A 25,835-nucleotide genomic window follows, 5' to 3' on the forward strand; every position below is an offset into this window, starting at 1 on the left:
CCAGAATAAATTCACATGCTGCAGGAAGTAGGAACAAAGGGAGGGAGGGGGAGGGTAAGAAGAGAAGGGAGGCAGGAGAGGTGGTGAGATGGTTGTAATGCAGACTCATCTTTTACCCCTCAATGCATTGACTTTAGCATGGTGTGTACTTGAGAGAAATGATTAAAACCATTGCTCACATGTGACAGAAAAGTAATTTCCATTTAGGAAAAAAAATATTTAAATCAGGAGTCAGGCAGCTTTCCCTGTCTTAGTTAATAATGGGCTGGATTATACAGAGAGCAGATTATATAATGCCTATGGATCAATACATCATTTTCCCGATTAAATTGCTGATAAGCCAGGGTACTTGTAGGGAAAGCAGCTGAGATGTTCAAAAGCCTGATGTTGTAATTCAAAGATAGAACAAGGAATATTATTTGCTGGAACCATTTCTTTTTCTCTGATTTTTTTTCCCCCACCATTTTTAGATAGAAGAGGATGATTGTTGAAGAAACGAGTTTCATTCTAAGGCTTGTTCTGATTTCTTTTCTCCACTGGGAGCTGAAAGGCTTACCCCTGTGGAGATTTGTTTAAATATAACAGGAAAGTGCTTACTGTTTTCCTGTATTGAATTTGATCCTCAAAGGCACATGTGTCTCTTTGGCCAATAAACATGATAAGCAGTAATGGGCTACATCCATCTAAGATTGGAGAGGATTATTCTCATCAGCGATGCTCTTCTTCTACACTTAAGAAATATGCAGGGGTTTTAACTTCGCTGCCTCCAAACTGCTGCTAGACTTAGTCACATTGTTCGCTGGGAACAATAACTTAATCAAGTGAGTCAGCCATTTTTCACAGGAATATGTGTGTAGATAGAGCCAGTTTGGAAATGGATGGGGGGTGAGGGAATTTTCAATTGCCTGGTGTTTCTGGGAAAAAAAAGAATTGAGTTTTAAATCACCAATCCTAACGATTCCTTCGGCAAGTCCATTTCCCTTTGCTATTTAACACAGAACATTCTTACTAGGCCTTGTTTGGAAAAGGTTTTCCTTTTTCTTTCTTTTTTTCTTTTTTTATAAATTCACATCAGGAATTTCAAGGATATATTTCTAATCTTCATACCCAGTAGGAATTCTGATTTCTGAGTTCTGATTTACCTCCCGCAGTTATGCAGAAAGCTGGCCCACTGCCACTCTGCAGATCCACAGATAACCCAAACCTGATCATAGATTATGATAGAACCTCGACAACTTTAGCTCCCCCTTCACAGGTGATAGAAATGCTGCCATTCGCCCATAGAGGCATCAGTTGTGGTTAAAAGGTTTCTGTAGTGCTTATGAGGAAGGCGTGGACGCAGGAGTGAAATCTATTTCCCAGCTCCCACCTGGCAGCTGTCCCCATAACTGGTGTGAGGTAGTGGGGTGGAGGCCCTTTGAATGACTTTGGTTGCAAGCACAGCATTATTAAATAATAGCTAGAAGGGGAGAATGCAAAGGAAGGAATTGTAGTAGTTTTGCCCTTACATAGAAAGACTTATGAATCTTCTTAAGGATGTCTAACATTTGGTTAGACTTCCCTTAGATGAACAGCCCTGGTCGCTCCCAAGCAGCCCCTTGGGACAGAAGGGCTATGTTTCCCAGGGTCCCAGGCAGAGTTGGTAGGATTGAGATAGGGAAAGGCTGTTGTCTAGAGAGTGATTAGAAGAGGCGGGTGTTAACACATGGAAGTTTAGCAGCCTTTTGGATTTCTTGGTTTCTTGGCCCAGCCTATCTTATTATTTCCTGTGGCTGTCAGGTTCTCCATCCTTATTTTTTTGCACCTACTTTGATGAGTACCATTTTGGGTAGGTAGTTGAACAAGTATGTACGATTCATTCTGAAGAAGGAGGTACTGTGGCTCAAGTGGTAGAGTGGGAGCCTTGGGAGGAGAAAGATAAGAGCATGATGTCCTGAGTTCAAGTCCCACTATCCGCCCATCCACACTTATCAAACTTGAGTGTGAGTATAGGTATGAATTCATGTATCTTTTTTCCTTTATTTCCCCTTTTCTTAATTGTAATTAATAGAAGGGATACATTATATTCGCCAGATGAAAGGTGCATTACTTCACAAACACTGATACCCCTTCTCATGTTTTTGTACCCATTTCCCCCCCACCCCTTCCCCTCATCTTGTTTTCCCCCCTTCCCTTTCCTATTTCAAGTAAACAAATAATTGTATATACAATATACCAGATAACAAGGTAAGATACTGTAACAATATGAGATAACCAAGGGATAACAAAAGAGATGAGAAATAACATAGTACATTAAGAACAGCAATCACACATTATATGGCCCACTTGATTTATTCTATTCAGCCAATGGATAGGTCAGATTTTCTAAAGAAACAAGGTCCATGGGATTGACATCTCTAAGCTAGGTGGATAGCCAAATCTCCAGACTGATATTATATATATATATATATATATATTGTAATTAATAGAGGTGTTAGAGTTATATTTGCCAGATAGAAGGAACATTACTTCACGCACATTGATACCCCTTCTCGTATTTTATTTCCTTTTAAAAAATTATTTAAATGTATAGAGGGGTTACAGTTCTATTCACCAGAAAGGAGCATTATTTCTCACACATTGATACACTGATACCCCTTCTCATGTTTTTGTCTCCATTTCCCTCCCGCCACCCCCATCATGGTATGGGTATGTGTTCATGTGTTTTCATCTTGGGGCTGAGTATATGCCTTACATATAGCTTCAGAAAACTTCACAGAGAAAAGTCATGACTCCTATGGAAAGCAAAACAAAATGTTGGGAGTTTGGCCTAGTAGTAGAGTGTTTGCCTAGCATGCATGAAGACCCAGGTTCAATTCCTCAGCACCACATACATAGAAAAAAGCTGGAAGTGGTGCTGTGACTCAGGAAGTAGAGCTCTGGCCTTGAAAAAGCCCAAGGACAGCACTCAGGGCCTGAGTTCAAGCTTCAAGCCCCAGGACTGGCAAAAGAAAGAAAGATGGAAAGAACAAGAGAGAGAGGGAGAGGGAGAGGGAGAGGGAGAGAATGGGGGCCGGGAGTTTGGCCTGGTGGTAGAGTGTTTGCCTAGCATGCACAAATACCCAGGTTCGATTCCTCGGTACCACATACATAGAAAAAAGCTGGTGGTGCTGAGGCTCAAGTGGTAGAGCTCTAGGCTTGAGAAAGTCCAAGGACAGTGCTCAGGCCCTGAGCTCAAGCCCAGGACTGGCAAAAAAAAAAAAAAAAAAGAGTCTCACAGAGAGAGAGAGAATGTTAAGATGTGCTTTAAAATTGTTTTAAACAAACAAAAACCTGTAGCCTGGGGCAAGTGGCTCACACCTGTCTATAATCCTAGCTAACCTAAAGGCTGAGACCTGAGGATATGGGTTCAAAGCCATAAGACTCATCTCCAATTAACCACCAGAGAACCGAGTAGCTCTTCAAATGTTTCAAAAATGTTTTGAAACCCTTTTTTTTTAATTTAATTTTATAGCCACACCCAATATATAAAAGACAGTGGTAGCAGCTTTTCTGCTGTTTAATCTTGTTTAATCTTTGGATATTGAAAGAGACAGGGAATGTAAATGGGAATGACAAATGAGGATTTTGAGACATCAATTTATATTGTGGAGAAAATGGGGTGAATTTGAGTGGGTAACCAGTGCTCTTTAGGATGGAGTGGGGTCTATCTTGACCACAGATACCCAGATCTAGCTACCCACTTGATAAACAGACTACAAAAAAAGGTTTGGATAACATAATATAATGCAAGTTACAGGTATCAAGGATGCCTACAGATAAGATTTACTCGAGTCACAGATTTTTTTAAATTTAAATTTAATTTTATTTTAATTCTTTTAGTGTCAGTTGATAACAGTGAGAGGTGCTAAACTTCCCTTTCGCTCTTGGTGAGAGAAGGAAGATCTAAGTAGAAAGGCCCTAGACTAGCTTTTTGGCCTCAAACTGTCACCCCGTCACAACTCAGTTCCCCTTTCTCGGAGGAGAGGTCAAAGGTACCAGCAAGATAGTGGCAGCAATATAGTGAGGGTTACATCAGGAATGCTGGGATTCTGCTGAACCTAGGGGCTTCCAGGCTCAGTCTAGAAGGTTCAGTCATCTCTGGTTGGCTAGTGCTTTATTTCTTTAGAGGATTAGGAGTGGGAATTAGGATGAGCATGTGTATCCTGTGGAGATTGGGTTGAGATGCAGATTCTGATTCACAGGTTCCTTGTGGGTTGTGAGATCTCTCCTTGGAAACCAACCAGTTTCCAGGGATTCACTGGAAACTGAGAGGTCCCCAGAGGACATCCTGTTCTGCATGTGGTTTCTCTCTCTCTCCTCTCTCTCTCTCTCTCTCTCTCTCTCTCTCTCTCTCTCTCTCTCTCTCTCTCTCTCTCTCTCTCTCTCTCTCTCCCTCCCTCCCTCCCTCCCTCCCTCCCCTCCTCCTCCTCCTCCTCCTCCTCCTCCTCCTCCTCCTCCTCCTTTCTTTTCATTGCAAAAGCTGTGTAGAGAGGGGTTACAGTTATGCAAGTCATGACAAGTTCATTTCCTTTTATACAATGGCACCCCCTCACCCTTTCCTTCCAGTTTTTCCCCTCTTATCCCCCCACTTCTCAAGTTGTATAATTTATTTCCAACATAATGTCTAGTGGTTATCACTGATGAATTAGTTCCCAGTCTGCTATTCTTTTTCTTTGGTTTATTCCCCTTTGTCCCTGTTTTCAATTTCTATACCCTTTGTCTTGTATATATAAGTTTATCTGATTTGGGGAGGGGTAAGTGATTTCTTTCTTCTAATGCCGATTTCCCTCTCCCTCTTCCCCCCCCCCCCCAGGAGATTTACACCAATCAGACTTCTCTACTCTTGGACTGAGACTAGGGAACAAGGAATTCAGCTGCAGAGGCCAGACAGTTGGCACTGGGTGGATGCTGGATGCCTCCACGAGTGATGGGGTGTCTAGAACGAGAAGGCCAGCAAGTAAAGGGCAGGAAGAAGTGGAACTAGAAGAGACACCTATCTTAGAAGGTTATTGTGATGCCCAGGTATTATCTGGGACCATACATGAAATAAAGCAAGGTAGAAAAAAAAAGCAAACTGTGGAGTTCTTTGATTTTGTTTTGGATATATTTTACTTGACTGACTTCCATTAAAAAAAAAGGTAAAAAAGAAAGAAAAAGAAGAAGAAGAAGAAGAAGAAGAAGAAGAAGAAGAAGAAGAAGAGGAAAAAGGTAAAATGACCAGGGACAAGTAGCAGCATTTAAAAACAAAGTAAAACAATATCATCATAGATACAACTGAAAAATGAGAATGACCCTAGTCCAGTCTCTGACTTGCCCTAAATATTCTTTTCTGATTCCCTTTCCATAATTAAAGGATAATCAGATCACAGAAAATTGAAAAACAAACAGTATTCACATTCATCCCCCAAACTATGTAAACCTCCTGAGCAAAAAAATAATAACAATAACTTGTTTTTAGCTTAATAAAGGCATTTTAATTACATAAAAACAAAAATTGAGTACATCAAAAGAATCACATTAGTAACACATACTCAATGCAGATTTAAACTAAAGATAGGAAAACTGGTCTCATCATGCATCTTCTCATCAGATTTCTGGATATATAACAGTTGACTAAAAGAATTTACACAGAAAAAAAAAGAAGAAATTAAAAGTTGAAAAAGAGAACCACACACATCTTTTGGGAGAAGAGCTTTCTTTTGAGGACTTGAAGCTTGAGTAAAGACCCAGTAAGAGCATAGATTAAAAGAAAAAAATATTCTACTAAAAATATTTCTAGGGGACTGGGAATGTGGGTTAGTGGTAGAATTCTAGCCTTGAGCAAAAAAGTTAGGAGACAGCATCCAGATGCCAAGTTCAAGCTCCAATAGTGGCACACACATACAAAATGTGTACAATTTATACACAGGCTTACTTGAATGGAAGAAGAGGCATATTGATTATTTAAAAGTAAGAGTTATTCCACTGAAATAACTTGTGAAACTTTCTAAAAAGATAAATTGTAAGACATAGCCATAATAACTATGAGTCTACTGTGACTTATCACGTTTATATAAAAGGCATCAAAGAGCTGGGAAGAATTACAATTTAGAAGTAACTATAAATATACATCCTCATGTATATAAAAATTCTTTGGTTATCAATGCATGCATTTAAGTCAGACCTCACCCCGTTTGGCTTCTGGAAAGATCAGGCCAGCGGTAGACAAGACTAAGCTAAAAATCTTTCCCCTGCTGGCTCTAACCAGCAAAAGTTGACAAAAGTTAAAAAAAAAAGAGATATACATTTGGGTGGTTACTTTTCTTCATTCTTCTTCTTCTTTTTTTGGGGGGGGGGGTTCCCTTTATCTGCAGTTTTCACAGATTTCTTACTCACAGAAAAAGTCAATATCCTAGAAAAGCAAAAGCAAAAGTGATTGAAATGGGAAGGCTGGGCCAGAAAATAGATGTAGGTTCTTTATTTAAAATCATATGTAATCAAAGTGAAATTTGGAGTTTAAAAAAGAAGTAAAAGTTGAATCACAAAGACTAAAATAATTATCAGATTGAGTCAAAAACAACTCAAAGTGAAGGCCCTCAAGCTTTTAATTTACAGTTATTTGATAGATCAAGTTTAGTGCTAACAAGAAATGATGATTGAGTTGTACCAGTGTAAGTTGGACAATGTTTGAAGCACAGTAATTAGCTTTGGGAGAATTGCTTCAAAACAGCTACCTTGCAAAGCATCTCAAAATGATCTTTTATTTTTCTATGAATTTACAGGACCCTAGGGCACAGGGAAGAGTAAAATCTTATTTCGTCTCCCTCTCTCTCTCTCTCTCTCTCTCTCTCTCTCTCTCTCTCTCTCTCTCTCTCTCTCTCTCACACACACACACACACACACACACACACACACACACACACACACAAAGGCAAAGATTTTTCTAGAATGTTTGATCTTATATAAAAAAGGTGCTAATTTTTTTCTCAAGTATGCCTTTTCTAAATAAGTGCATTCTCTATGATATAGACCCCTTCCAGGATGAATTAGGCCTAAAGCAAAAGAGCATTGTATTGTAAATAGGAAATTTTCTCAGAGGGTAGAACGTCAGTGCTTCAGACACACACATATACAATAAATATACACGTGCACAGAGGTAACTACATGAGGTAATAGATGCTAACCAGATTAATGTAATGATCTTTCCACAGTGCTAAATTACATACAAGTAAACATATATACCCATAAATATATATATAATACATATCACAAATATTGCAACATAAATGTAATGATGTTTATAATACATATTATATGTCAAGTTGTACACCTTCAACATATACAATTTCTGTTGGTCAGCTATACCAAATAAAACTAAAGAATACAACAGCAGCAGCAGCAGCAACAACAGCAACAAAAACAACAGCTGAACCACTAAAAAACAGATTCAACTGGAAGAAAATCAGCATATGGAGAAACAACACCCATCTTGGAAATTAGTACAAATTGGGAACTTACTTTTAGAATCATAGCTATTATGACTGTCTTTAGATTTGTCTTTTAAAAAGTTTTACAGCTTATTTCAGTTGAAAAAGCTTCACTTTTAAGTGCACAATGCATGCTTCACTTTTAAGTGCACCCCAGTCTATATTACTCCAATATTTGTGATCTCTACCATCACCTCTGAGATGCTTACCGTGGTGGGAACTTCCTTGGTGGCTTTCTGGTATACACGCTGCTCCTTGACCAAGCTGCTAGGAAAATAACCCACAATTCCCATCTCATCCTGGTGGTCTCCATAAACCTACATACCCGAAGGAATAGAAGTCAGGGACAAACTGACATAAAGGTCTTCTGGAAAAATTCTTTGCTAATAATGAGAAGTGCCCAATCCCCAGATCTTTCTTTAGTGTCTGTGATCTAGTGGACTTAGCCAGAAATGAAATTCTTATAGCAGTTAAATTAACTCGGAGGTGTGTATGTGTGCATGTGTGTGTGTGTGTGTGTGTGTGTGTGTGTGTGTGTGTGTGTGTTTTCATGGCCTGATTTATCTCACTACTTTACCATTATTGAGTTTTCTGCAGTGTTATGACTTGCCTGAAAGCTCTTTAGAATCCGCAGAAAAATTAAGTCAAGTAAAAAAAATAGTTATTTTACAGAATGCATGTTTCTGTTTGTGCCAGTTCAAATGAACAGATACTTGAATGCATTTCAATTTAATTCTTCATTACTTTAGAACCTATTTGGGGGGAATGGCAGACAAATGCAATAAATCATCCCTGTCTCATCCCTCCCTAGGCCTGCTAGGTATGTTTTAACTCATGAAAGAAAGAAGAAGAAGAAGAAAAAAAGCACGGAAACACTGACTGCCAACACACATGCCTTTCACTTGGCAAATCCTCTCAGATGATCTTGAATGAGATTCAAACACTATGGGACACGCAAACCCCAATGTGTATGATGGTCTTCTCGCCCAAACATCAAAGGAACCTAACTTTGCGTTTGTTACAAAATCAGCTCATTTTTTTTTTTAAATGCAATAGGAGCAAATGCAGCCTGGAGTTTTTGCATTTACACTCATACTCATTCCGTTGTGCTTCTTAGCTAGTTTTTTGGCATGAAGATGGGATGAAGACAGGTAATGGGAAAATGAGAGCAATACAAGTTAGGATGGGAATAATTTTTAACATAATCTTATCTTACACTGCCAGCCCAAAATTCTCCAGCTTCATTTTCTTTTACCAGCTTTGAGTAAACATAGATCTGTTGCCCTTTTTTAACATTAATGAATCTACAGTCTGGGGCATTGTAATCTTCTTGAGCTTGAGCCAGAGAAATAGTATCTAGAAGAAGAAAAGAAAAAAAAATTGGAAATTACAACATAGTAAAAAAAAAAAAGCAACAATATATAAGAAAATGAGGAAATCTGAGTGACTAATAGTTCCCAGTGTGCAGATCAGATTCGACTTGAGAAGAATAAGCAAGCCAAAATATTAAAGCTGTAACAAAATCTTAGCCAAGTGAATTCGCTGTCATCAGACACCAACTACACAGAACAGAAGACTAAACACTGAACACTGAGAACATGCATATCAAAGCAGACTTGCCTCTCAGTATAATTTGGTTTTGGGCTGAGTGAATATATTTTCAATTGCATAATAGAGACACAATGAAAAGCATAAAAAGATTCTTACAGACACACTCCTCATCTGCACACAGCTTCCTGGAAGCAAGTCTATCCATAAATACTCCATTTCCAGCACATAGAGCCACAAGCCCTAAGAGCAAAAGCGTCAACATCCTTGCCATCTTTCTCTTGGGCTGCTTTGACTAGCACTCTGAAACTGAGGCTGACTTCAGTTCTGTCTTTTATGTGAAACCCAGATCGCTGGATAAATACCCCTGGCCAATAGGAAAGGATCACCACCCTCTTTGGCTTTCATAATGGGGTCCTAGACTCTAGAAACTTCTGTAGCATCTGATTTTCCAAAGAGATACTCTACATATTCTTTGAATGCACAAGATACACCATTGTTAGCTGTGGTTTGCAGTATATACCAGCAGGATATAGTTGAGTAGACTATGATAATTTCAAACCATTCTTTTTTTTTTCTTTTCAGTTTAACCTCATATTCTTTTAAGTTTCTGAGCAAAGATATGCCCTTGAAATCTGCTGAAAATATATAATATCTTTAGCATAATTAATTTTTAATTTGAGCAAATCCAATTAGTAAAAAAAATATCTAGACTCTTGGGCTGGGTAAGGTGGCTCATGTTTGAAATTCAAGTTACTCGTGGGGCAGAGATTGGAAGGATCATAGACTCAAGCCATTCTCCGGAAAAAGTGAGACTCCATCTCAGCAAAAAAGCTGGTTTGGGGGCACATGTCATCTCAGCTACATGGGAGGTATATGTAGGAGGATCATAGTCCAGCCAGACTCAAGGAAACAAAACAAAACAAACAAACCCACAAGACTTCACCTGAAAAATATTTAAAGCAAAGAGGGCTTGAGGCATGGCTTAAAGTGATAGAGTAATATGCCAAATGGTAAACCCTGAGTTCAAACTCCAGTACTGCTCTCCAAAATCTGGACTTACATAAAAGGTAAGTGAAGAATTATGTTTATAACTCCTTTTTCCAGTATTCATAGAGCTCTTATTTGTCCTAGACCACTGACAGATTATAATAGGCAAGTTACTGGTGCATCCAGAACTTACCAATAGGAAGATAGTTGAATTGGGAAAAGGGGACAATCCTTTCCTTATCTCTGTGTAAGCCAGGGGACAATCTTTTCCTTATCTCTGTGTAAGCCGTCGTTTATCACTATGACAAATACTTGAGATCATCTATTTATAAAGAAAAAAAAGTTATTCTGGCTCTTCTACTTTTGGAGGTTTTAGTCCATGATCATCGATGTTGTTGCTTTGAGGCTGCGATGAGAAAATACATGATAGCAGAAGTCTGTGGTGGTAAAGACATCCACTCGTGACCAGAAAGCAAGGGGAGATATCAAAAACAATCCCACAGTTCCCTTTAGAGGCATGTCTCCAATGACCTATGGAACTCTCCATGGACCCCACTTCTCAAACCATCTACGCTGTTAGCATTATCTGGGGGTCCAGCCTTTCACACATAAGCCTTTGAAGGGTATTTAAGATCAAAGAGATATCAAGCAACTTCCTCCAAAATTTAATGGTTAATCTCACAGTGCTCACTGGCTAAAGGTTTATGTGACCTGGACTTTCCTGTTTCTTTTCCATAGAAAGAGGGACCCTGCTCTGGGTTATTAAAGTTGAAGAACTTCATCCACTCAACAAATATGTACCAGCCATCTACTAGGCTTTATTCTGGGCACTAGAGACATAACAGCAACTTCACCAAGGCTTTGGCCCCAAGGATTTATTTTCTATTAGGAGAAATAGACAAGACATTGCGATTCTTTACAGGCTGTTTGGGTCTGGCTTCTCTTCTCTCTGATCTGGGGATTCTCCCACTTCTTGAACAGATTTCTGTCAGGAAGCCCTCTTCAACTTGATCATATGGTTTCAGAGAGTACTTTGTATTCCATTCCCAAATATAGTCACCTCACAAAATAAAGAACAAGGATTCAACTCACTAAACAATTTTGGGAAAAATAGCTTTCCAAAGGATAAATTGGTAAAGCCAAACATACTTGAGCATAGATGTGTGTAGATACATGTATAATTGTATATGATTGTCTGGGGGAAGGACTTGGCTCTGATTTGGATGAGGGTGCACAAAGGGTAAAGTACCCTTTTCTAACCACTCTATCTAAAGGACCATAATCCTTTCCATTCACTACAACAAATTAGAATTGGGAATTTAAATCCTCTATTTCTTTCTGCATGCCAAGGAACACGGAATTTGAAGTTGTTTTGGAAAGCAGAATGTTGGTACATTTTTCCTTCCCTTCATCTAGGGTCCTGAGAAAACTAAAGCATTGATTAAATCTTAATCCAAATTGGGCAGCTGTTTCACAGATTGTTACTGTCCCAAGCCAGCCCTCAACATGGAGTTAAGATGATTGCTGTTTAAAAACATTTTATAAATGGAGACTGAATAAACTCAGATTGCTACATTGTGTACAAATTACCAGCAATAAAATGATAAATACAAGCCACACCCCCTGCAATAAAATGGCAAATACAGGTATACTGAAAACATCCTAACTTTAAGGTGAGAATATTAAGCTTCTATTGACCCTGTGGAGGTGAATAGATGCCAGGCTTTCTAGACACAATCTGAAAAGGCTCTGGCTATTCTGACATCTGTACTGGGCAGAGGCAGGGCTGGGATTAGGGAATACTTGGTAAAAGTTTGCTTTGCTTTCCAATAGGAAATCAAACTTGCAAGAATGCAGTGGGGGGACTGGAATGTGGCCTAGTGGCAGAGTGATCACCTAGCATGCAAAAAGTCCTGGGTTTCGTTCCTTGGTACCACATACACAGAAAAACCAGAACTGTTACTATGGCTGAAGTAGTAGAGTGCTAGCCTTGAGAAAGCTCAAGGACAGTGCAGGCCCTGAGTTCAAACCCCAGGACTGATAATGTATTGGGCCAGGTTAACCAAGTTACTTTAACCAAAGTTTACACCGGAGGCCCTTATGGCCTACACCGGTTTTATTAGTGTAACATACCCAGCCTCTCCCAGGTCTGGGAAGGTAAGATATACCCATCTATATATTACAGAAAGATGTCCCACAAGAGTCTTAGTTTCAGCAGATCAAAGTGGCCTCCCACTGAGAAGCCGTTGCAGGCGATGGAGCCAGGGAAGGGTATCCTATCCACTTTTAACACATTGGAGCTAGTCCAGGCAGGACTGAGGCTGTCTTTCAGGTTGGAAGAGTCTGGGCCGAACAGAAGCATCTGTCCCTCAGCAGACCAAACTTGACAGCCATTCCATACCCTCATCTTCCAGCCCAATACCTGCATCCCTGTCTTAAAGTACAATAACTACCTGGCATACCGAGATTGTGTACTTGGTGGTTTGTCTCTTACTATATTGAAGTTCTACAAGGTAAGGACCTTGTCTATCTTGCTCACAATACCCAGAACGAGTTGGCACATAATACATACTCACTGAACAACTGCGTAATACCTTTATAACTATGTAAATTACACAGGTGCAAAGACTCCAAGGTCTTGCCACCTGCGGCCAGAGAAGTCTCTTGAGCTTTTGTGAAAATGGCTCAATGATGCAGTGCACCACATTTTATCTTTGGTACCACTTTATAGATATATTCTAATATCATTCTAGAAATTTGAAATTTGTACTTACACCTTCGCAAGATATTTAAATGGCTCATGGGCACACTGAGGTTTGAGAGGTATTGCTCTATGGCAAATCAAATACAGTAAAAATTTAGACAGGTTTCAGTCTTTATAAGGTCTTTGTGAGATATCTGAGCAGAAAATATTCAAAGTCCTAAAATGAATATGCGAGCCTCTTTTACAGCCTTTGAAAAATACTATCTGAGCAAATGTAACCATTATACCCCCTTTGATAAGTAAGCACAATTAATCCCAAATGACCTGTGTTCAATACTGAATGTTAAATTTCAGGAAATCCTTACCATCAGCAAAACACTGCTCTTTGCTTTGGAGATTACAAATACCAAATTACATGCTACTCACCTCACTTTTTTTTTTTTTTTTAATGTCTAGGATTTTAACTACAACTACACAGATGTTCACTACTGTTGACATGATCTAATTCTCTTGAGCTTTCTGTTAAAACGGATCAATGGTACGATAGCATTACTTCTCCCAAATAATAGAAAAATATATTCTAATTTTTTGTATCTTAAGACCAAAGTATTCTAGAATAAGTATTTGATAGGAGCAGGGGACAATAAACAAGGCACTAAATGTGTAGAATACAAATAAAAGTTTATTGTACAAAAGTAAGGGCTTGATATTTCACAGTTAACTGAAGCTAAAGAAAAACTAGATGATTTAAAAAATGATCACAACAATTTCACTTTCAGTTCTTTTCCACGCCAACATTAAATGACCTGACCAAATGTTATCAAAACGAACACTATAAATAGTGCCAAGTCCTTTAAGGATGACTACCCCATATGTTATTTCTTGGCATAGGTGATCTTCATAGCGTGGGACGGTGTGATCTTAAAACCTTGCAAAGCATCCCTGGCGGCTCCAGCCTGCCCATCATTTTCAAATTCAACAAAAGCAATGTCATGCCTCCCAGGTACCAGACGGACTTCCTTGAAACCAGGGAACCTAGGGAACAAAGGGAATTCACAAACAAATGCATAAATGTCTGTTTTCTGTTTAGGTCTGTTAAGTAACTTCACAATATTGGTCTAGGAATAGTAGTCATATCTCATAAGAATCCTGAGTAGGATGTAGGAGGTAAATATACTTAATACTATGAAATGCCAAATTCTATCTTGATCATGCCATCCAACTGTCATTTCCTGTTTTACTTATCTAGTAGAACTAGTAATTCAAACAAAGGAAATTTAGTTTTTTATTTGCAAAATCTGCAGTGTGGCTTCAATCTATGATTAATACCAACGGGACTAAATCAATGAAGGGGTGGGAACTATTGCTGTGGAGATGGCAAATGGACACGGCCCTTGCATGTGCCATTTGTCCTTCCAGGAGGCTCAGAGGGCAGACTTGCTTGTGAAAACACTTACTGGTTGAACAGCATGGACAGCATCATCTCATTGGTCTCTTCCGGTAAGTTATTAAGGAATAAAATATAGTTTGGAGGGTAATCAGGGACCTATTTAAAAATAAAAGTCAAGTTAGCTTATAAGCATAAAGAACATTTTAAAGAATTTGGTTCTTATTTAAAACCTAAACTTCAGAGAGCACTAAGTTTATACAGACCAGTAGATTCTTACCATCTAACACTAAAGCTGAAAATAATGCCTTTGGAGAAATAAATACAAACCTAAAAGCCACTAAGAAAAGCAGACATTCAAGTCAAGACATCCAAAGCTGGAAGACTGCAATCTTATTAAAGGTCCTAAGTATTTAATTAAAATAACATTTACAGTTTAAGCATATGGAGGTCAGTCATAATTTGAGGATTTTGTCACATGGAGTAGATAAACGACACTGGAGAAGAAGCAATATCAAACCTTCCTCGCGTGGAAGATTACTGTATTCCCTAGAACGCAGGTACTCTATTCTTCTGCATTATAGTTTACTATCACTGTTAATATGGAACCAACCCAGATGTCCCTCAGTTGATGAGTGGATCAACAAGATGTGGTATTTGTACACCATGGAATTCTATGCTGCTGCCAGAAAGAATGACATCGCCCCATTTGTTAGGAAATGGAAAGACTTAGAAAAAAGCATATTAAGTGAAGTAAGCCAGACTCAAAGGAACTTAGGCTCAATGGTTTCCCTCATTTGTCATAATCAGTAGAAACTATGGGCTCTCCTAGCAGAGATTTGCAATAGAGCAAAACCTACATATATAAGGCCATATAGTATGACGCTAAATGAAAGGACCTCTAGGATATAGAAACAAAAGCCATATAATGAGTGATTATTGTCCTTAATGTACTATGTTATCTCTCATCTCTTTTGCTGTCCCTTGGTTATCTCATATTGTTACAGTATCTCACTTTGTTATCTGATATATTGGATATATTTGTATTTGGTTATTTGAAATTGGATAGGGAAGGGGGGAAAACAAGATGAGGGGTGGGGGCGGGGGAGAAGGGAAATGTGGACCAAGACATAGGAAAGGGTATCAATGTATGTGAATTAATGCACCTTCTATCTGGCAAATATAATGTAACCCTTCTATTAATTATAATAAAAAAATATATGAAAAAAAGAAACTTTAATTAGAATGACCACCACTGGGATCTGCTACCTAGGGATTTCTAATTTACTTTTGCAAGTAAATACCAAAGTGTTTATTGAACAACAAGCATAGTGTCAGACATCAATCTACTATTATCAATCCATTATTATCTACTGATAATCTCCTCTGAGACCACAGGCAGGTCTTACATATTAGAATCTTGGTGTTCAAGCCAGTTTGAAGGAAAGAAAGTTGCTCACAATTAGTGAATACCTCAAAGCTTAGAGACTGAAGTGCTGGCATATCTGAACTGGACCAGAAATGCTAAGTTATATCAAATGAAAGGAGATACTCAAAAGAAAATACAAATAACTGAAAACCAAAGGAAAAATATTCTTTGGATACAGGATCATGCCAGGCTAGCATCATGGGGACAGCCATTAGTATGTAATTGGAGACATTTACTGAGATTTGCTAAGAATTTTCTAAATCATTTACATAGGAGGCTTAAATAAACAAGGCTGAAATCCATTTGTGCCCAGGCAGTCCAAGTTGGCTAACTATAAGATAGTGCTGCCCTAATGAAGCCTACGAAAAGCTAAGACAGTTCTTGAGGCACCTACATTGGACAGAGCTCTTCACTAGTGTGTCTGAGACAATTAATGGAAGCTTGAGCTATACATTGCAAAGAGAACAAAAATGCTTCCTAGGACCTTTCAGTTTCCAATTTGTCATTTTGATTTTGTTGCTGATTCATTATAGGAAACAAAGACTAAAGGCAAAGTTAGGCTGGGCACCAGTGGCTTAGGCCTATAATCCTAACTACTCAGGAGGCCGAGATCTGAGGATTCAAAGCCAGCCCAGACATAAAAGTCCATGAGACTACAATTAGCCACCAGAAAATCGGAAGTGGCACTGTGGCTCAAGTGGTAGGGCGTTATCTGTGAGCTGAAGAGCTCAGGGACAGCACCCAGGCCCATAGTTCAAGCCCCAGGACTGACCCAAAAAAGTTTTTTGTTTCTTTCCTTTTAAAGAAATTTAAATGACCTGAGTTTTCTTACATTAAAGTGACTTAAAACAACATATTGTATCTAGTGGATAGAATCATTTTGCTTTTGAAGACATAAAATTTATATTGTTTTTATAAATGTTATGATTGTTTTGTATTGGAGACTGAATTTAGAGACTTGTACTTGCTAGGCAGGGACTTGGACATGTCAGCAGTGCTCACAGCCCTTTTGCTTTGTTTTAGAGTATTTTTTACCCAGGTTGGATGGGACCATCATCACCCTACTTCTACCTCCCTCAGAGCTTATTGGCTGAGAAAGGGTCTTCTTAACTTTTAGTCAATCAGGTCCTGAACTCTAATCCTTCCCATTTTTGCCTCTCAAATAGGATCAGAGGGGTGAGTCATGGCTAGCATAGTTCAGTGTCTTTTGTGAGTCTGTTTGTGCATGGTGGTACTGGGGTCTGAACTCATGGCCTCAAACTTGCTAAAGAGGCACTTTATTACTTGAGCCATGCTCCAGTCCATAATTTTATCTTAATGTATGTACTACAAAGAAAAAATATTACCTGAGGATTTGTTGCAGAATTTCCTTGGGGATTCGCCGAATTTAGTGTTCCCTAAACAAAAGAAATAGCAAAAATTACAATTTCCAGTTCCTCACAAATAGCAATAGATATTATAACTACTATATAAACAAAACATCAATTTTAAAATATAATTTATTCCATTTAATTTTAAAGAATGTATACCTTAATTGGCTCAAACATTTATGTATGTACTTAGCTTTCTAAGTAGCCAATCCCTAAACTCTAAAGATTATTCCTTATACTTTGAACTTTAAACTGGAAAAAATCCATACAAGAAAAATAAGGACCAATCTTACTTTTTCAACACAATTGCTTATAAGCAGTATACTCGGAAAGATTACTAACCATTTTTCAATCCAGAAACAGCATTTGTGAACGATGCCACTTTATGTTGTACATTTTCAGTTAGATTTTTACATTAATGAACTGTTCATAAAGAGGCTTTGAACAGATTGTTCAACATTAAAGTTAGTAGCTACAGTACTACTTATAGGCAGAACTTGAGAAATAAGCCAAATAGGGATGAACGTACTTTGATAAATTGGAAAAGGATTGAATTAAACATCATGCATACCTCCATATGTAAACCTCCATATGTAAAGTTTTTATTTAATGTATTGGTGAAATATAAACACCAGAATTTTTTAGCTTCTTAAAATTTCACCTTTTAAACACACATCATAGCCAGGTGCCAGTGGCTCATCTTAGCTAATCAGGAGGCTGCGATCTGAGGGTCGGGATTCAAAGGCAGCCTAGGCAGGAAAGTTCTCATCTCCAAAAAACTACTTAGAAAAAGCCTAAAGTGGTACTGTGGCTCAAATAGTAGAGCATTAGCCTTAAGCAAAAAAACTAGAGTAAGCTGGGCACCGGTGGCTCATGCCTGAAATCCTAGCTATTCAGGAAGTTGAGAACTGAGGATTGTGGTTCAAAGCCAGCCTGGGCAGAAAAGTCTCTGTGAGACTCTTATCTCCAATTAATTATCAGAAAACTGGATGTGGTGCTGTGGCTCAATGTGGTAGAGCCTTGAGCTGAAGAGCTCAGGGACAACACCCAGGCCCAGAGTTCAAGTACCAGGACCAATAAAAACAAAAACAAGCAAAAAACCCCTCAGGAGCCCCAGGACTGGCAAAACAAAACAAAACCCCACACGTAATGTACACTAAACAACCTTCAAAGATCATCTCATCCCTATGTGTAACACAGGCACATCCATCAACTTTTAATACCAACCAATAAAAAAACACAACAAAACAAGAACTTTACACATCTTACCTGTCCAGGCTTTTTGTTGGTAGTTGTTGCAGCCTGCTCCACAGTTTTAGCTTTCTTTTTTTCCTTTTTCTTTTCCTTGTCAGCAAAAGTACCACGCATTTTAGATATTATATCAGAATCTGTTTTAGCATATTGGATTCGCTGTTTTAATTAATTGAAAACATGTTACTTCATTAAGCTGAAGGTGCTTACACCAGTTTCAAATTCTATTATGCAAATTCACTCTACAAGCTAATTTTAAACACATCCCTAAGGATGTGAAGCCACTTAGTACACAAAGTGACAAATTCACAACTAAGGTAAGTACATTCAACTGTGTTTATTAAAAGAAAAACCATACATCTTCATATGGAAGAAACCACTGAAATGTCTTTACCACTGCTTCCCTCCATTGTATAACAGGGAAAACTGCGTTGAAAACCTCCTTACCTCATACAAGTGACTCTCAGCAGTCACCATGGGTCAAACAGCAGTGGCATGTGATATGGTAATGGCTAAATACTAGCGCTGGGAATGACCTTATCTCAATCTATCTTTTTTTTTAGATTTAATAACTCAAATGTTAAAATGCTTTGAGAGGGAAAAAAAAGACGGCATCCCTGCCACTGCCAGAGCCAGCAGAAATGGCAGGCATCTGTAAGAACAGCGAGGCCCTCAAAAACAGTCTAACTTGTTATTTCATCAACTAAGTGTGCAATTCAACTTTCCAGAGAGCTTTTAAGTGAAGATTCTGACACAGCAGTTCTAGGAAAAGCCTAAGGTTTTGTACCTTTTTTTTTTTTTAATGCTATTTATGTGCATTTAAAAATGCACCTTTTCCCACAGTCTAATTCTACTGTTCTCACAAACATTTCATAGAAAAAAATTAGAAGCTCTCCTTTCTTTTTTCTTTTTTTTAAGTGCTGAAGAGGGCCTTGCATGTGCTAAGTAAAGTAAGTAGTCTACCACTGAGCTACATTTCCAGTGGTTCTGCACTTTGCCCCAGTAAAATGGCATGATGGTTCTCTGAGCAGAGCCCAACTCTGGGGAGTGTGGCCCTGACCTGAGACATCCTCACATTGCCAGATTCAGCACTGATCAACTGTCCAATGTTTCTGCCAATGAATTAAGCCATTGTTAAGGTATGCAGACTCCCATTTCAACAAAGTACTTCTTTTAGAGCTGAAAGTGACTATCTCTCTGATCACATCAAAACACAACAGCCTTTTAAATTACCATTTAAAATTGCTTGTTATGGCAAGAACTTGACCTTGGTCAAGCATCAAAGTAATGTGGATTAGAAAGCAAGTAATTTGTTAAAAAAACAACAACAACAAAAAAACAACAACCCTTTCTTTTCCTTTACTTTAACTAGAAACAAACATATTGGAGAGAAAAAAAAAAAAAAGAGGAAGAGGAAAGCAGGCCTAGCAGAGCACTTCAGAACTCCAGGTGGGGGCTGCTAGCTACAGCAGCTCTAAGAGTATGTATCCCAGCGAGCAGCCCTGCCAGTCTTCCTGGCATGAGCTAAACCAAACAGTCAGACTAAATGGTGACTCCGTCTTAAGGAGTCTCTTCCACTCCTTTGGGTGTTCAGTCTTGTCTCTGACCTGAACGGACCTTAGTGACCTCATTTGTTTACCCTTATGTCAGTAAGCTGGGAAAATATCTGACCTGAATAGCTTTAGGCTGACTGGTCCAGATTAGTGGTTTCCAACCAGAAGCTACTTTTCCTGCCAGGGGAGAGATGGCATTGCCTACAGACATTGCTTGTCATGCTTGCTAACATCTAGCTAGTAGAGGCCAGGAATGCTACTCAACACCCTGAACAGGAAAGTACCCCAACAACAAAGATTTATTCAGTTCAAACTGTCAGAAGTGCCACTGTTGTGAAACAGTAGTCTAGACTAAATACCAGAAAATATAAAAGCTCTTGCACAACAAATTCACCAAAAGGTAAGCATTACATTTCTCAAAGTTTCATGACAGAAGCCTTTAAAAAGATGGGTCTATTTACTAAGGTACTTTGGGCATTTAATAAATACATCTTCATGAATCATCAAAAATAATTTGGTTCTAAGTTACAAATCAGAGCAAATTTCATTCACTGCTGATCTGGTAGGCTGTAATCACATCAGATGATCAACTAAAAGCACTTAAATAGACGCAAGACAGCTCAAAGAATTTCATCTGTCCTCTTCCAAGATGCTGGAGATTTGGCTGTCCTTACTAAAGAAAAGGCCTTCAAAATACCTTCAATATAGACTAAGAGCAACTGAATTTTACCACTGATTTATAAGTAATTATTTGGCCAGATGAGGCTAGTGCCAAACACAGCAAACAATCTCCACTTTGTGTCTAAGTAATAAGCACATGCAAAAATGTCAACTCAAGTGTACAAGGACTAGTCTCATGTTCCTGACAACTGAAATCTCAATTATGCTTTTCTTCGTGCTAAGAAATATTGGCTGGTGTCAGGAAACAATGTACTGAAACTTAGAAATAGTATAGTTTGGTCAACACTACATATTGTGACAAATCAGTTATTGCTGGAACACAGCCACACTTACTCATTTGTAAGCCACTATGCTGTTTTTCCTCTTACAAAGGCAGAGTTGACTGAGTAGTTATAACAGAAATTTCCTGGCTAGAATGCCTATAATCTTTACCAACTGACACTAAGTTCTGACGTATCAAAAAGAAACCCCATGATACCAGGTGTTACAAGATTAGTTTTCAAATTTTGTTATACACCTTGTTATATTAAGCTAACCAACCTAACAACCTATTTGTGTTTCTTTCTTCATTAATTAAATGAAGGGCTTAGACCAGTGATTGTACCTCCTGGTCTGTTTTTGTACAACCTGTGAGTTAAAATTTCATTTTCTTTTTTGGGACTTGAATTTAGAGCCTCATGTTCACACAACCTGTTTATTCAGCTGGTACTATACCACTCGAGCCATGCTTTCGGTCCTGTTCTTTGCTGGTTATTTTAAAGAAAGTCTTATGGACTTTTCTTTATGGGCTGGGTGTGAACTGTAATCTAGCTCCTAAAAAGCTAGAATTATAAATGTAAGCCATTGGTGCTTGGTAAGAATTTTTAAAATATGATCTTAACGGGTTATTTAAGCCATCACAAAGAACAAACAGCAGAAAGTATATATGATAGTAGGGTTGTTTTTTTTTTTTTTTTTTTGGCCTGGGCCTAAACTGTGATCCTACCTACAGCCTCCTTAATAACAAGGATGACAGGCATTTAGTATTATGTATGCCTTACTGGTTGAAATGAGGTCTCTTGAACTTTTTTGCCTGAACTGGCAATATACTTTAATCTTCCTGACCTCTACACCTTGGGAGTAGCTGGGATTGAAGATGTGAGCCACAAAGCCTAAAATATTTTTCATTTTTATTTTTTCCAGTTATGGGGCTTGAACTCGGCTCTGTTTCTGAGCTCTTCAGTTCAAGGTTAGCACTCTACCACTTGAGCTACAGCACCACTTCCTGGTTTTCTGGTGGTTAAATGGAGATAAGAGTCTCATGGACTTTCATGACCAGGCTGGCTTTGAACTGCGATCCTTAGATCTCAGCCTCCTGAGAAGCTAGGATTACAAGGAATGAGCCACTGGCGCCCAGCTCTAAAATATTTCTTATCTAGTCCATTAGAATATTTACTGATGCCTGAATTTGACCAAATAATATCCAACTTGCTTGTATTTCAGAAATGGTAAAACCCACCACAGGCACAGAGCCTGTTAAAAGCAAAATTAGAATGAAGATCTAGGTCTTCTAAGCCACAGATCTTGGCTGTCTCTCTAAGATCCCTTCAAATAACATTTCAGTCCCAAGGAAAAAAGCAGTTTGGAATTATACACAGGATACAGTGTGCTCACTAATACATGGAGGACCGTTGCCCCACACTGTCTCCACCTTTATTTTATCCTCTGCCACTCCTGACTCAGACCTTCCATCTGTGTCTCCTCTAATCGAATCTTCAGCCAGCAGCTAAATGTAAATCTTCCTCACTCCAAAGTTTAAGACTCTTCATAGACAACTTCTTAATTTCTATACACGTGATTACAAAACCTGTAAATGTTAAGTCGGACTTTTCTGCAGGCCACCACTTCATTAAGATTACATCACAGATTCTTGAAACTCTGGTCTGGATTTCCTTTTTCACCTGTGATATTTTGTGTGTCATTTTACAAGTTTACAAACAAGTTTCTTTATGTCTGCTACCTTGTTACTAGTTTCTGGTGTTTTTAAGAGAAGAACCTTGACTATACTGCCATTTTTTTTTCCAAATGTTATATTCTCAAACTATTTTGGTTTTTCCCAGTGTACTACTAATTTATACACACACACACACAATCAAATCAAACTTCCTCTGACAAAACAATTTAAAGCAGAAAGCAACAGCCATGGCTGTAAGTCTGTATTATAAATAAACTGCACCACTAATAAGGTCTGAAATGAAAATATGATTGGCTTACCATTGGTTTGCCATAAAATGGAAATCCTTGTAATTGTCTCAAAGCATTCGTGGATGAGCCTAGTTCCTTAAATATAACAAAGGCTTGCCCTCTCATCTTCATGGTCTTTAGAGCCACAATATCTACTACATGCCCAAACTGAGAAAACAGGGCATACAAGGATCTCTTCAATTCTGTTCAAATAAAAGAAAGGTAAGTTATGAATCAAACAATAACAAAATTCTTCAGAAAAGAAACAGCATTGAATGCCCTCCAACATTCATTTATACAGTTTTGGGCTAGAGGTGTGCCTCAAGTGACAGAGGGCCAGCTCTGCAGCCTTGAGCAAGAATGCTGGACTCAGTACTAACTCACATGTGTGTACACGTACACACATACACACACACACACTTTCACTACACAGTTTTAATAAAAACATTAAAAATTAAAAACTATTATGAATAAAAACAATCACAGCCTTTACTTATTCTTACTTTTAAAAAGATTTAAAAGTCCCTGTAAGCAATGTGATAAATCTTTATTTCAGGTAGTAAAGAATAGATGAGAAGTTGGTGGCGGCAGTATAATTCTTAAAGACAGTAATGGAGAAGCAGGTACCTTCTTTTTTAATTTTGTCATTCATATTGTTGATATAAATTGTATGATTTGGTCTGATATCCATGGTTTGGGTCAAATTCTTCCAATGGCCTAAAGAAACAAACAAACAAAAAAAACTCCAGAAAACTGTTATGAATAGATAGGATTAAAAACAAAGGTATAAAAAGACAAAAAGTTATTAATTTTTCAAATATCTTTTCATCTCAACTGTCAGAAACTGTCAATTGGCAGTGCCTGTAGATCCTCCCCAGCACTTACCATTCTTCCTTTCAAGACAAAAGGATAATAATTTTTAGTCCAAAGTTTGGTAGAAGCCGGACAGATGGGTGTGGTGGCTCAGCCTATAATCCTAGCTACTCAGTGGGCTGAGATCTGAGGATCAAGTTCAAAGCCAAGGGGCACAAAAGGACCTGAGACTCTTATCTCCAATTAACCTCTAGAAAATGGGAAGTGGGGCTTGGCTCAAGGGTAGGGTGGTAGCCTTGAGCTGAAGAGCTTAGGGACAGCGCCCAGGCCCAGGCCAAGTTCAAGCCCCATGACTCACAAAAACAAACAAACAAACAAACAAAAAACTTGGTAGAATACCAGTACATAGCCAGATTTTTTTTTTCAGTGACATCATTTGACATAATACTTTTTTGTCTTACTTTCCACTATGGCAACTGAATACTGTCTTTGCATCTATCCAAGGAAATAACTTTTCTTTTCAATGAAACTCCTCAAAATGTAGAAAGGATGACAAATGCAAAAGAATCTGGCAAATATACATCCATTAAAAATCGTTACACTAGAACATTAATGGAGTTGGCCACATACTTCACGGGTTCACTAACAAAGCACTTCTGCGTCTCTGCTTTAATTTGTTATCAGGTTGAACTCAAGACTCTAGCACCGGTCAGATCTTAATTGAAACCACCGGGGGCTGGCTAGATGGTACACTGTTACACGAAAGGCAAGATCCTCCATCTCTCAGGGCAGATGTATGAAACGAAGACAGTGAGAACGCCTACCCAGGAGAACTCCTAAGACAAAACGAGACAAACATCGGGCGGTCCTGTACCATCAGTAAACGCCCACAGTGACTGCCCGTTGATGGTTATTGCCAAGTCAAGAAGCCCAGGAACGCATGGCCACCCGGCCTTGGAATTCAGCTCTGCTCTCTTTCTCCCGCACTCTTCACGCGTACTTGCGGCGCTGTTTCGTAGGCCTGTCTCATGTGTGTGTCTTGACAGGTCACATGTGCGCAGGTCTTAGCTGCAGATCCGTGCAGCACAGGCTCTGTCTCCTCAAGAGCCCTGCCATGAAGAGAGCCTGGCCGTGCCGGCTCTGGTACGAGTAATAAACGAGGGCTTTCCCAAATAGAGAAGCGGGGCTGGCGGGAAAGTTGACAGAGGTCAAACTTGAAGCCGGGGGCGGCCAGAGCTGAGTCTCCTGCAGGACCTCTGTGGGAGGCCATCGCGATGATCGGCTCATTTAAAAATGAGCGTCCCCTCCCCGCTACATCCCCTAGGGCTACAAGACACTCGAAACCGCACGACCACCCACGGGGTGACTGGGGGTGGGAGGACGGAACCCTAAATCAGAGGCCTAGCAGGGCCCTGAGGCTTCCAGCCCGGCTCAGTCCCCAACCCATCCCGCCGTGAACCCGGGGCCAGATGCGACCCGACCTGCCTTGGCGACTCGTCTGCTCGGGCGTTCCCGGGGAGAAAAAGGTAATTCGAAATCAGGAAAAACCTCCGGCTCCGCGCCACCAGAAACCCGCGTCTTCCCCTAGACGGAAAAAGGCCCGGAAGTGGAGCCCGGCACCGGAAGAGCGTTCCAGTCTCCTCAATCAATCGCCCGCAAATCGATGAGACGAGCACCGAGTCAATCGATGCCTCGAGGCCGACAGCAGCCCCAGGTCAGAACCGTCTCTGCGCGTGCGCACACCTGGAGCGTCTGGCTCTTGGGGAAAGGATAGGGGGGAATTGTGTAGGTTCAGACTAAGATGCTGGGGACATGTTTTGAGGAAAACAGGAGAGAAACTATTTTCCTTGCCAGGACTTTAGAAAGTTTAGCTCATGTCCTGGAAGTGTGGCTTAAGTAACAACTGCACGTACCCAGCCTGTACAAAAAGGCCTGAGTTCAAAGCCACTCCCTCAAAAAAAGAGATCACTCCACAAAACGGTGCCTTCGGCTTTTCCAAATCGTATAGTACTTTATAGGCACTTTTTGCCTCTCCTGCTAACATCATCTTTGGGACAACCAGTGTCCTTACCTGCAAGCATCTGCAGCTCCCTTGCAAAGGTCTCTCTCCTGCAGAACTCTACTGATTGGACAGTAGAGGCAGTCCAATTTGTAACTCTAGAACAGAGGAATGCAACAGGAGCACCCAACACCCTGATGGTCTGCCTAAGAAAAATATGATTAATTCCCATCCTTTCTTCCCGCTCCCTCCCCTCAAAATACCTAGATTGTTCTAGAGTAATGTACAGAGTTAGTGCTTATGTCAAATGAGTGGGGATTGCAAAACAAAATGTGTGCATTCATTCATTCAGCCATTCAACACATGGGTGTAAAGTATTATCTAGAATAGGAAATGTGTT

The 25,835-nt window shown here is 39.3% G+C and overlaps 2 protein-coding genes across 2 annotated transcripts; both read right to left on the reverse strand.

Annotated features, from left to right (window-relative positions):
• Positions 1–6,321: 6,321 nt before the first annotated feature.
• On the reverse strand, positions 6,322–9,309 carry Otor (otoraplin). The gene is made up of 4 exons (XM_090352781.1): positions 9,195–9,309; positions 8,704–8,843; positions 7,697–7,804; positions 6,322–6,412 (listed from the first exon to the last, which is right to left on the reverse strand). Exons 1-4 carry the CDS (start codon positions 9,307–9,309, stop codon positions 6,389–6,391), a joined length of 387 nt encoding a protein of 128 aa, XP_090208907.1. The 3' UTR covers positions 6,322–6,388.
• Positions 9,310–13,393: 4,084 nt separating this feature from the next.
• Snrpb2 (small nuclear ribonucleoprotein polypeptide B2) lies at positions 13,394–24,937 on the reverse strand. Its single transcript, XM_090351961.1, has 7 exons — positions 24,918–24,937; positions 23,251–23,340; positions 22,654–22,826; positions 18,185–18,325; positions 16,892–16,942; positions 14,187–14,275; positions 13,394–13,764 (listed from the first exon to the last, which is right to left on the reverse strand). The coding sequence occupies exons 2-7, from the start codon at positions 23,312–23,314 to the stop codon at positions 13,605–13,607; spliced, it is 678 nt and encodes a 225-aa protein (XP_090208087.1). The 5' UTR covers positions 23,315–23,340; positions 24,918–24,937; the 3' UTR covers positions 13,394–13,604.
• Between the last annotated feature and the right edge of the window lie 898 nt (positions 24,938–25,835).

This window comes from Megascapheus bottae, chromosome 18 (assembly GCF_031878675.1).
Source record: "Megascapheus bottae isolate mThoBot1 chromosome 18, mThoBot2.hap1, whole genome shotgun sequence".
In the NCBI taxonomy this organism is placed as follows: domain Eukaryota; kingdom Metazoa; phylum Chordata; class Mammalia; order Rodentia; family Geomyidae; genus Megascapheus; species Megascapheus bottae.